Source organism: Erithacus rubecula (genome assembly GCF_903797595.1).
Source record: "Erithacus rubecula genome assembly, chromosome: 9".
Lineage (NCBI taxonomy): Eukaryota > Metazoa > Chordata > Aves > Passeriformes > Muscicapidae > Erithacus > Erithacus rubecula.
The window spans coordinates 19,999,660-20,013,383 of record NC_136660.1 but is presented as its reverse complement, the minus strand read 5'-3'; the positions used below and the strand labels follow the sequence as shown (position 1 = coordinate 20,013,383).

Sequence of the window (13,724 nt, the reverse complement as noted above, 5' to 3'; positions counted from 1 at the left end):
CTATACTTCTATTCACACAAAATCTTTATGTCCATAAAAGTTACTGAAACTCACTGAAGGTATATTTGCCTGTAAATTCCAGCAAAATAGTGCAATTCACTTAAACAGGAGGACAGGAAAGTCAGTTTTTGCTGATATGAAAACATTGCATCACATTTAAATACTCAAAGAAGCTGAAGTTTCACCATTGTTGTTTATATTTTGCATACATACACACACATAATTTTAAAATTCTCAGTTTGATCTAGTATTTACATTAAGATGTTGCTTTTCTCCAAGAAGCCAAGTTATTCAGCATGATGACTTCAGAACAACAATGCACACTTTATGATGTTGCTTTCTCACAATGTAAAGTTTGAATGTATTATTTGAAACAAGTTAATTAAAAAATACCTGTCTTGCTCACAAGTCAAAATTCACACAACAGATTAAGAAGCAGGAATAGTTCATCAGGTAAATTTCATAATGCCTATAGTTTGAGTAAATACTTTAGAAAGCAAATAATTTAGAATTTTTTCTTGAATGAAGACATTTGGGAGAAAATAAAAAGATTACTGCACTATTACAAACAATGAAATTACCAGAGCAGTATACATGAAGTTTCTTTCTCTCTTTGATAATTCCAACAGAAGATGGAAAAGCAACTGGGAGCTCCTTAAACTGTATCCCCACCAATGTATCTGCTCTCAATGTACTGGTTTTGGTGCCACATATAAATGTCCTTTTGCACAAAAAACCATCTCCTGAAATGTTTCTAAATTCTGTACAAAGATTCTTTCCTAGATCACTGCAGCATTAAGGCAAACCTAGGTGCTTTAAGAGGGGATGAGCCCATTTTCCCATGTAAAAAGTGCACTAATGGATTGTGCAGCTCGCAGCAGGATCATCCCTGCGTTGGTGTTTGTCCATCCTTAGCAACATTCTGTAACTGTGAGGTACAAAGTTACATAACTGCTGTGTCCCAAATTGCATGGCCTCAAATGCAAAGGAACAACAGATTCCTTTTCACCTGCTGATAACTCTCCTGAAACTATTAACTCAGCTCATCCCAGAAGCCAAGTGTATTTTTTTGAACATGAAACTGTATCATGAAGGACAGAACTTTATGCTTTGAACAAACCAGCAGAATAAACTCCCCAAACCTCAAATCTTGCAATGCAATCAAGGAAACTCAGTGTTAATGCTTTGGAATTCCCCAAAGCCTGCAGCTAAGATTGCCCATTGTTGAAGTAAATCAAAATTTACTCAAATGAGCTGCTCAGATTTTAACTGCATCTCAAGGCAACACAAAACTAATGAAAAAGAACTTTTCTGGGATTTTTGGACTGTTTTATTGTAATATGGGACTGAAACTGCACCTTGTATTTGTATCAAATAATTAGCAGTCCGAGGAAACAATACATTTGTGAATCCATAAAACATTAACCCAAAAGGACTAGATCTACATGCTCTCCATATCTTAACTTGAAATTAATTTGATCATGTAATTTCAAATTGAGAAACAGGCAACAACATTTATTTGTATTATCACATTTTATGCAAGACTTAATAGAAAGTATTTTGAGATTTTTAAGAACATTCTTTCTTCTGGTATTTATCTTGTTCATGCAATTATGTGCCTACAATACCAAAGATGCAAACTTCAAGAGAATCTTAAAGACACATCTTAAATCTACATAAAATAGCATTACCTCTATGAGAAAAAGAGATAACATTTCCAGACTAGAAATTTCAGAGCTATACTGGCTAAAGGAAAGTTTATGTGACAAGACTGGGAACCTCCTTGATTTATAAGGTACCAGAATCTTATTTCGAGCTTGGAACACTCATTTGTATTCTTGAAGCAGTCAGCAGTTCAGAACAATACTTGCTTTAGGACATTATGAGTTATGCAATGATTTTCTAAGATCAGAAAGAAAAATATGTCAAGCTTTTGCTTTTGAACAGAGGGTCTCTGAAGTTCTTAGGGATATGGAGGTTTACAAGTGAATTAAAATAACAGGGAAAATGCATTTATGAACTGAGGGAAGGTGATGGAATCAAGTATAATTATGCAATGTGTTTTCCCACAACAGAGGGATCACCCAGGAGAATTGCAGAGATGGACTCTCATCTACAACTTGTTCAAAAGGTAGTTCTCAACTTCCACTGATAGATGGGCTCCATGTGCAGAGGGGCACTACAGTAATTTGGTCATATGAACCTCACCAGTCACTTTTGGTCGCTTTTTTACCCAGTACTAACAATGCAAGTGTTGCAGCAATCTCCCTGCTAACATATGCTCACATACATATACAACTGAGTCCCATCACCAGAAAAACACAATCTACATGTAAGCTATATACAGCTAAGTCCCACACACTGGGCCCTCAAGCACTTGATCAAACACATGAACTGCATTCAATACCAAAACCAGCTTAGGTGTCCTTTCCTGAGGCATACAAGCAGCCAAGCAACGTGCAAGAGGGAAGGTTCATCTATTTTCATATTTTCATTTTAGTTTAAAAAATCTGTTAACAATAAAACTCACATTTTTAACAGTCAGGCTGCTTCATCTCTTCTAGCATCACATATAATGCTCTTGGAGTAGCCTGGCAAACCTTAAAATTCAGAGGAACAGATGGCACTAACCCACAATAGAGAGGATCACAAAGATGAAAGGAAAGCACATTGGTGAGGTTGTGAGGCAGGAAAAGCAGTGGGGGAAACAAACACATAAGAAGGCATTAAAGAGCTACCAAGTTGGATTAAGAGGAAGATGATTTAAAGATGATTTTTCTGCTAGAAAAAGCCTTTAGCAGCCACTGATAAGAGAGAATGCCTTCAGTAACAGCCAAATTGGATCTCTGGAAGTGCAGATGCCAATATAAAAACTCAGAGAAAGGAAGAAAGGAGAAAAGCATGTACTTACTATTGCTGCCCTGCTTCCCCCTTTTTCTTTTAAAAATTTAAATAGGTATAGAAGGGACTTAGAGATATCAGCAAGCCCACCTCACAGCCTCCAAGACAGCATCAGTACCAACTGCTTGTACAGCTGGTTCTGAAAAACCTAAAAGGTGATGTGCAAAGTGACAGTTCCCACATTCTGGGACTCCTCTGAACCTCGCTGCCTTTTCTCTCTCTCACTTCAAATCAATCATTTTCCCTCCAGTTACATCAACTCGGATCTCTTCCCAACCAAATCAGGTCTAGTTTTGCAAACCTTGTAAGTTCTCTGTGTCTTTTATTCCTTCCTGTTCTTCTATATATGCTATTAAGACAGTGACACATTAATAACCCAACCTGGCAACTGTGCAAAAGAGCTCAGCAAATTCCTACAGGCAAGAACTAAACTATTAGATGAGATTGATGCCTCTTGGAATTTAGTCTCACATTTGCCCAGAATACTATCACTACAAAAAGAAAGCTTTTATTAGCTCTTAAACTGCCAGCCCAAGATCTTGCAAGACAGAAGTAATTCAACAAGCATTCTATTTGGAGCAGTTTATTTCAAGGTATAACAGTAGCATTGGCAAAACTTTTAAATATAAAATGCTACTTCAGCAACTTTTATATCTAAATAGTATATGTGTTTGAAAACAACACATCAGGAAGATCCAACTACAATAGCTCTTAAGGAGACAAGGCAATTAAAAAAAACCAACAGAAACATGAAAATAAAAAATGAAATAGTTTTGTTGTCATTACATTTCCTGTCATGGCATGACAATGTCCCCATATAAACCAGATTAATAAAACAAAACCAAAATCTCATACAGAAATCTTAAAATCCTTTCCTTAATGTCTTTTTCAAATTATTTCATTCTGAATAAATAGAACTAAATTACACTAATGAAAAGACAGTCAGATGGAGAGCAAATAGTACCAGATCTCACAGATGACACATTTTTGTATGAGACAAGAATGAACAGTGAAAGCAGATGGAACATTCGTAGCCCAACAGGACTGCAAAGTCACTGTACAGAGGAGGTTTAAGAAAAACAAAATTCCAACATTTCACAAAGGGTTTTTTCTTATTTAACTACCTTTAGACTACATTTATTTTACAGAAGACTGTTTGGGATCCCAGCAAAACACTTCAGTGCTTAGCTGTAGAGATCACATACCTCCCTTTATTCCCATGTCCACATTTCACCTGCCACACTTCTCTCCCACTGAAGTTACTGTGGCTTTCTAGAGTTCCCAAGGCCTAAAGATAGCTCAGCACCCACCACGTAGGTGACCATGCACTCATGCTGAGCACTCAGTCCTAGCTACTCAGCTAATGAGATAGGAGCATATATATTTTGAAGAGAAGCAATGGCTGCAAATGGTATTGAGTATTAGCAAGAGAAAGGATGGAGGCCACCTTTGAGTTAAATTTATGCTACATTTCCCCTACAAATTACAGTATCAATTATTTTAACAAGGTGCTTGAGATAAAAGTTTATAAAATGTCTTGTGCTGTTCAGCTCAGTATGAATGATACTAATAAAAATTACTTTATGTCACTAATTGATCAAAACACCAAGTCAATTAGAGGAATTTAGACCTAGTACAGACAAAAGCTATACCATTTCACCTTCAAAAATGCTTCCAATCTAATATTTGCATCTTCCTTTTGTTTAGATGCTCTTTAGGATTATTCTCAGATCTCTCTGAATATTTGAACATTGCATTCCTCAACAGAAGCCTAATTCTGAACTTCAAGAGCATTTGTAATATAAACATGTTTGTACATATGTACAATTCTGTATGTACACAAGCATGATGCCACTAATGACACAAAGATATTAATAATAATTATGCATTCAAAAGTAGAATCTTTTACCCCACACATTTCATTATTTCAGAACTAGGTGCTCTAAGATGGTGATGATTTAGCCTTCCAAAATGATGAACAGAATGGTGGTAACATGCTCCTCCTGTGCTGCCAGCTAAGCTACACCTTCCCTCAAACCAAACAATGCCCTCCAACATTTACAGGCAGGCAGGAAAATCTCCAGTTTCAAAAGGCTGTAATGAGTAAAGAGGAATAACAGCTGAAATACAGTTGAAAGTGCTGCCACAGAGGATGAGGAGCTAAAGACAAACATCCCCCAGAAAACTTCCCCTCTCCCTACAGCATGTGAAGTTTTGCATTGCTGTTGGCATGACCATATGTTGTCTTCCAACTTCAAAAGATTGCCTGCATTGTCAGTGTGAAATTGAGCTTTGAGTAATAAATCTTAAAGATTATTAATATGTCTTCACAGGAAAAGAGAAAAATTGCTTATGAAGCAATGACTTTAAATAGAATGTGAAGGTTGGATTTGCAGACTCAGCAGAGAGTGTTTGGTTTCACAGAAATTAAACATAGATATGACAAGTATTATGACTAAAAGACATTACATAAGTTCTCAAAATTATTCCAAAAAATACTATGATGAAGTATCTTTTGGGAATTTTAATTCAGCTACTTTTATTTTTTTAACCCAAACCTCTGCCATTCCATCACAAAAAAGTGTATTTCTTCTTGAGCTAATTTTCCTTGGCATATTTCCCCACAACACAGAAAAGGTAATGAATGACATGGGAATGACCTAGTTATAAATTTTTCAAGTTTAGCTGCATACAAAAAAGGATTTCAATCATAGAATGTAATTTTTAAACTTATGTACTTCAATATTTGCTTTTATTCTTAGCTCTTCAAAGATTTAAAAGTAAAACCCAACAGGTTTCACAGTAAAATAATTCTAGCTTAGGGCTCTTATTGATGGCCAAAATGGTGTGGCCTTGCCTAGTAAAGAAAGGAAGGGAGAAGAGTTGCAGAAGAGGAAAAATACATGGGAATTTATTAAGACTTTGGATTTATGCTTAATCTCATTTTGCATTAATTTCATATTTATGATTCCAGCCTTATTTACGTCTTTAAACAGTTAATATTTGAATAAACCCATAATATTTTAAATAGTGCAAATGCATAAATACATATAGTTTTGTTCCCTCAGTTAGCTATGCTGATATTTTAACCATGTACCAGGACTGTTGCTTCAAAAGATTATTGTTTTTATAAACTATTAGGATATATAGATGCTGTAAAAATTTCAAGACAGGAAAAAAGATTTTTCATTATTTTCATCAAAAGGAAATCAAAATAAAACATATCATTCATTTAAGATAAAAGCAAGTTGTCCCAAAATAGTATAACTTTCTATTTCAGTTTTTCATTCCCATCTTTCAAAAACCTGTTCAACTTTGTAAGAAATACTATCTATTTCACCACAACTGTCAATTTTTAAAGGTAAAACTCAAAATTCATAGTATCCCATCTTCACAAATATATTTCTATTGCAATTAGCTTGTTGAACACTTTAGAACAACAAATTCTGAGGCCAGAATTCATGTCAAACACCTGATAATTTTACTGTGTAGACCTTATTTACACAGTGGCATGAACAGCTTCCTCTTTTAATAAAGTCTCTAAACAAATTGTTTCTCTAAGTTATTTATTTGATTTCCCATAATTTCATGTGCCATAAGAAAATGGGGTTTATATGCTCACTATGACCACAAAAACTCTCCAAAATATCACATCGCCATTAACCGTGTAATACAAAGGAGAGTATGAGCAAAGTCTTACACATTTCAAAATCTGGCCTTCAAAGCCAAATGTTAAACACCTTGCATCTTGTCCATTACAGATTTTTGGTTCTTCCCATCTATAAATTATTCTCTGCTTGGTACTACACAGAAAAAAAAAAAAAACCCAACAAAACCCTGCAGTTTTCAGCTATACATAGTCTCACTTAGATAGACAGTGCAAAGGCAAAAAATTGTAGACAAGTTCATAAATAATCCTAACATGTCTAATACAATATGAAAACCAAAGTAGACATTTCAAAACAATTAGCATTTCTGAGGATTAGACAGACAAATACTCTGCTTTGATTTGCATAGTTCAGCTCAGTATTATGCTGCTGCTGCCTGTCCCCCACCCTCCCCACATAGGAACTGTCTTCCAGAACCATTCTGCCAGGTTTTTTGTATGTTCATGACTGGACTTTTAATTTTACTTTCATTTCCTGACACAAAAAAAAGCAATAATCACTCTGTGAAGTGTAGTTTTCCCCTCATTATTTTGATGTCTAAACATTCTCCCAATTCCTGTCTACATCATGGAAACCAACAAAGCAAATGCCATCAGTCCATGTAATTGTATGCAAAACTTGTAACAGCTCATCCCAACAGGAAGAAATATGTCTGGAGAAATATCAGAAATTAAAGTTATAGCTTTAACACACATACACACCTACAGAAAAGGGAAGAAGAGAGTGTTCTGTAATATTTTCTATAGCAGGCATTATGAAGCTTCCAGTGAAACACACAAAGCCATTACAAAGCTAATATAAAGAACCAGAGATGATTGATTTATGAAAAACATTTTCATAGAGTCAACATGAATTTCTATGAAAACATTACACATATTTATGTCTGACTGTGCAGCTACACACACAATAGATGTAAGAAATAATATTCAACATGACAATATAAATCACCAGACATCTACTTACTATTAAGAGCCATAATATTGTCTGTTCCTGGATGATGGAAGTTTATTCCCATACGCCCTGCAATGTAAGCAAAACCTATTTTCAATGTTTTTATTTCAAAACTGAATTAAATTCATTAATATAAAAATTTCTAAAGGGAATGAACAATCAGTGTAGCTGAATCTTCCACCTATTGAAGACAACTTCCCAAGAATACACATCTAAAATATTTAACACCACAGTACCTTCAGTATTACGTACTTAAAATACAGAAAATCACAAAATAAACAAGGAAACAATTATATCAATAAATTCCTTTACTTTGCACTAAGAAAGCATTATGCTTACCCTTTCAAAACAAGGCCTCATGTTCAACCTTGTTGCAGTTATGCCATTTATAGTTGGCTTCCAGTAATAAGTACAGCATTACAAAACTGCATTTAATTGGCAAAAATTAAATCACTATTTTTCTACTAATATTTTTTATACTACATGCAGCATCAGAAGCTTTCAAGTTAACAGATAGTTGGAGAGAGAGTTCTTAGACTGGTTTTGCATTCTTCCCTAAGAATCTCCCATCACCTACCATTTGAGGTAAGACACTGGGTTGGAAGGAATATTGCTCTCAAGCAGTACATTCATATGTATTTTGAAAAACAGATATTCTTGACCTAAATGAGACTTAGTCCAGAGAAACCTACTCTTACTGCTAAAGCAAGAAATGAGCCAACAACAGCAGTGCTGTTCAGATTAGTTTTGGAGACTTTAAACTGAGCTGAAGTATGAAACCTTACCCTGAAGGCACTTTGTCACAGGACTTTTTAAATTAAATCACCCAAGAAAATCTGCAAGTTGTGATTTGTATTAGTCCTTACTTAGGAAAAGATACAAAAAGATAATTAAAATAAATTTTTGCATGACTATAATTAAGTAATGTAAGTAACTTTACGTATATAATGTAATTCCATTTCATAGGCTTTTCCTATCTCTAGGTCTGTGGCTGAGTTTGGGAGCTAAGGAAGAGGTCACTTTGCATTTCTTCACTACATGGAAACTCAAATACAGGAGCTCAGGATCCACTCACTACACTGAAAGACCAATGCAATGGTTATGTTTGTGTACTTCTGCAAACTCAAGTTTTAACAAACAAACTCTGGCAAAGCAGATTTAAAGACAATCCTCTCCAACATTTCTAGTTCCTACTGATACTTAAAGCCTTCTATTTCCAGTCACTGAAACTACTGTGCTGTAATGAATATTCTTTCTGAACAGATGCAGCATGAAGTTTCAATACACTTCTGCAACAAAGTTATAAGCAGGTTAAGAAAAGTAAATAAATATTTTCTTCACATTGAAGTTTTCTCCTCCTTTAAGAAAAAAATGCCACCACAAAAAGGCTATGAAGCAAAGAGCACCTCCAGAAAGAAGTGGGGAAAAGAAGATAAACAGTATTTCCATTTTTACTTTCCAACTCCTTGAGCAAAGCTTATTAAAGAGATGATCTTCATCAACCATATTTCCCAATTACAGACATGATTATCCTATACATATTTTCACATTAATCTGGCACTGCAGAAACATTAAAGCTGCTATTATTTCATTTAGTATAACCTTTGCCAAAATGCTTCTGATATCTCTCCAGATGGACATTAATTCCCTTTTCCTTAACAGTGTACTAATGAGTGTGAGGTTACAGGTACTACTTGTAAAAGAGAAATGGTGTCTGTACTAATTTGTACTTTAAAATTAATACTTGAAATAGAAGAAAAAAATAAAAAAAGAAACTACTATGAAAAAAAAAAAGGAGCAAAATTTGAATGCATAATACTTGGATGGGTCCTTCTTTTTTCCTTTGCTGAAGCTGAAATTCTGCTGTTTGACCAGCCTCAGAAATAGAATCCTATCTGTGACATCTGGGTTTGGTTTTTTCCTCCCTCCAGGCTGTCACTGGACCAGGTGCCTGCTTGTGTGACATTTTGTCACCTGCCCTTGGCCTGCTATTTTTAAACAGTTCTTGTCAGCTATCTTTTAAGAGGAGCAGAAAATACAGAGCAGCACAAGCAGAAGGACATGTTCTCCCACTGAGCTAAGCCAGCGTGCAGGATAATTCTGTGTATCTTCAGAAGTCCCTTGTGCAACTCCATAGAAACAGATCAGTGGAATCCTTACAAAACACACCTGTACTAAAAGCATTCAAAAGAGACTGGCAATATACCAATCATAAGACAACTTCATTGCAAACAATTATACAGCCTTTCATATTGGTTATAATGTTTTAACATTTTGTTGCTTGAAGCAAATTATTCAATTGAAAAAAGGGGCCATCTGCAGATTACAAAACTGCAGATAATTACCTAAGGAGCAACAAGAGAGCACAGAAAGGAAATTATAATTTTATAATTTAAAGGTGCAATGTAGAACTGTGAAATGTAATTAAGAATATGTGCTTTCAAAGACCTATTTAGGTGAACCACATAAATGACTATTGGAAAACAATCAATTTAAAGAAAAACATATGTATGTTACCTGAACATTTATGAAGTCTATATAAGCACATATTTCTAATTACAGTTATAAAACAAAATCTCTAGACAAAGTGTTTACATTTCAAGAATACTGAGCAGTATTCAAGAATACTAAGCAGAAACATAGAGAAGTTAAGAGTACAAAAGTTATAGATTCCAGCAGTTTGAAATCATAAATAGGAACCCTTCCAGTAACAATATCCCCAGTACTTGTATTCAGTGTACATCTGCCATTTTCAGTCTGCCTGTCTCAGTTTCATAACTATTTACTGAGTATATTTTCAATTACATACTTTTATAACAAACTCAGAATACTGCAGTTAGGCTACAACAATAATCACTCTTTTATGTCTTTTCAATTCCTAATTTCGAAAGAAAAAAATCTAGTTGTATATACTTCTTGCTCTTTAAACACTTCAGAGCATAAATGAAGGCTTGATGATTCTTGTATAGCCCAGGCTGAACTGCTGCTTATCGTTAAATTTCTTAAATTCTCTCTCCTAACAACAGAGAGACACTTTTCTGGCTGGACTGCCTGGGTGCTCTGCTGCATGTGCAATACCATACTTGTCATGGCAGAGAGCCTAATTCCTTTTTAGAGCACATCAGTTTTGTGTAGCTCTCTTCTGTATTACACTGGAAATGAGATGGCAAATGGAATTTAACTTTACCTTGTTCTTTGTAAAGGAGAGGAATGATCTTGAATGAATTCTGAAATCTTTCTAACAGCTTAAGGAAGTAAACCCTTCCCAGGTATGAAACTTTATTGATTCTTTCGCAAATATAATTTTTTAACTATCTAGATAATTTTGAGTTACATAGTCAGTTTTGAGAAATAATGCTGTTCCAAAATAGTAAGCATGAGTATCAGACACAGTTTTACCACTATTGCATTTCTTCTTTTATTCATTTACTCTTCCTAAGTGCTTTATGGTTTGAACTTGTGTAACCTTAATCAGCTCCTGTATATGAACACTCATACAGTGAAGGACTTCTAAGATTACAGTTATCTATTCTAACTTCTTTTATGTTACAATCAACATTCCAAGAAACAATGTTCATTGCTTATATATTTATTAAAACTTCTTGCACTATTATACCTCACGATTTGCACCAAGATTGATCACTTATACAATTCAGCAATTAGTATTTGTGTAAGATTTGCTAGAAAATAGCAAAGTTGGTCTGCTTTTGACCTGTCCTGAACTTTGTGGGACTGAAAGCTTCCTCTCACATATTTCTTAAGATCACTGTTGATATCAATTACAATTTATGACTACATAATCCTGTGGCAAGGTCAAACAAAACTGGCAACAGGACTAGGTTCTGCTCTATTTCTCTAGTAATAATACCTCCTTTATCACTCTTATCTTTTCTGTGATTTCCAAGTTAGTGCCAACAAAAGGCACTAAAAGCCAGCAATACTTATTTGGATAGATAGATAAGTGGGGTAGGGTAAATTTTAGATACAGAAGAGTACAAAAACCAAAACAAGACCAGAATATTATTGCAGACACGTGAAATAAGATTATTCATCTGACTCCCATATATGTGAGAGCCCAGTTTATAGCACAATGACTCCACACAGCCTCCCTCATCTCCCCATACCCCCAGCTCAGCCATGAGTGTGCTCCAGAATTCACAAATGGCCACAAAGCACGAAGCACATGTGCATATACAAGAACTTCAATAATTTTTACCTGAGTATACCTTAGAACAGTCTCTGTCCTTTTCCCAAAATTACAGACATGTGAAACTATGCTACATTAACTCAACATACATGCTCAAGACAATTTCAACACCAAGAATGTTGTAAACAAGGGTCCACAGAAAAAAATATAAAAATAAAAGGTAGCTCTCTGAAGTTTGACTTTATTTTCTCCCCTCTTTTTTATGTATATTTGCATTTGTTCACACCCATAATTTAAACACCCACACTTACAGATCTTTAAAAAAAGAGAAAATACTGAGCAGAACAAAAGTACTATTGTTTGCCAGAAGGGAAAATATGAAGAACTATTACTGTGTTCACATGTATTTACTTTAACTGTGCAAAAACATCTTGTGGCAATGTGAAGAGAAGTGTGTAATTATCAGCTATGAATACCAGTAATAAAACTTCTTCCTATCACTGACTAAGCATATATATCCTATCAGTAGGGAAAGAAAACTATAAAATAAAACAGCATATACATTACAGTGAAATGCAGACTTTACAAGTAAATTACATTGCTCTAATAAAACACAGCAGTCTTGCATACATTTAACTAGTGTAAACATTTTTAGCCTGAAAACAGCTATATTTTCAAGTTAATAGTACTTTGAAAGCAAGACTTAAAGTTAAATTTGGCATTGCTTGCAAGGGGTAGACAAGTATTTGGACACATCTACTCATTCTAACATGATGTTCTAAAACTGTGTTCAAAGGACCAATACTGGTATTTTTCATTGGTGTGTTTGGGGCCACTAAAAACACTATCAAAGCAGACTTTTCCATTAGCAACCTATATTGAAATATATAAAACCCTCAAAACAGTAGCAATGTGAGAAAGAAAAAAGCAAAACAGCTTCAGGTTTTTGTGAAGTCAGTCTTCAATAGTACAATCAAAAAAGGGAAATAAAGAGAAGGAAAATTTACTCTCCCCACAACCACTTCTTAAACTAAGCAAAGCAAACAAAAAAACCCTACCACTCTTGACCAAACAGATTCAGCAGGTCAAAGACAAGGACATGTTGGTTGCCAGCAGCAAATTAGGAAGTATGATCATACTACAGGATAGCTGCAAAAGGCACTAATTTAATTTAAGAAATATGAACCATTTAATGGCCGTATTCTGTCTTGAAAAAAAAAAATTGTCAAATAAGGAGAGTTTTAAATGGAAAGGCAATATATACTGTCTTTCCTTCAAAGAATTAGCATGAAGGGCCTAATTTTAGACACTAATACAGATGTGCAAACACGTCTGCTTACTCTCTTTTTCATGAGCATTTACAGAAAGGGGTCTGATGAGCATCAAGATTTTGGGAAATGCTGGTACACTGCACTTTTTTCTAGTGAAAATGTTGCAAAAAGCTCCAACAGTGTCTCACCATTTTTAGGACTGAGATGACAACATTTGTTCTATTTGCATGACCTTTGTGTTCAACTGCTGACTGCAAACACAAATAAGATCCATTCACCTTCACTTTTCTTAGGTCATGTGGCAAACTTAGTGCTTTGCTTACAAAAAGCTTAGGAACACTTACAGCTGAACAAAATCAGGTGGCATGTACTGAAATTAATGCAAATTAAAGTGGATATGTAAAGGTCCATTCTATATTTATTACAACAGTCTTAAGTTGCATGTAATCTGCACTTGGCTGTCAAAAATGTGGTTAATTTAAATGTAAACAAAAAATCTTAAATTTTGGGTTGTTTCCATAAGATCTGATACAGTGTTTACAAAAGTTATTAAGTAGCAACCCAGTAACTTCAGTTTTGTATTTCACAAATAAATGGGTGACATTAAGGACTGAAAATCAAGATAAAAAGTCTCCCCACAGAAGCTATTTCTGTCTCTGAACTGCTGTATTTATAATCAACCTCTTGATCTCTACAGAAATATTATATAAACAACACATGCTTTATGTGTCTTTCTACAGCATATCCATTAAAATTAGGTATAGTAAAGCCTACTCTTGAAATCTC

General features: G+C 34.6%; 1 protein-coding gene across 13 annotated transcripts in view; it reads right to left on the bottom strand.

Moving 5' to 3' along the window:
* The window catches only part of CPEB3 (cytoplasmic polyadenylation element binding protein 3), a 79,208-nt gene that overhangs the window by 32,712 nt on the left and 32,772 nt on the right, over positions 1–13,724 (bottom strand). For 12 of the 13 annotated variants that reach the window (XM_079312027.1, XM_079312024.1, XM_079312035.1 and 9 more), the window contains exon 4: positions 7,533–7,589. The exons of the other annotated variant lie outside the window; for it this stretch is intronic. In XM_079312027.1, coding sequence (XP_079168153.1) covers positions 7,533–7,589 — 57 coding nt within the window. The remainder of the gene's footprint in view (positions 1–7,532; positions 7,590–13,724) is intronic. 13 annotated transcript variants of the gene reach the window in all.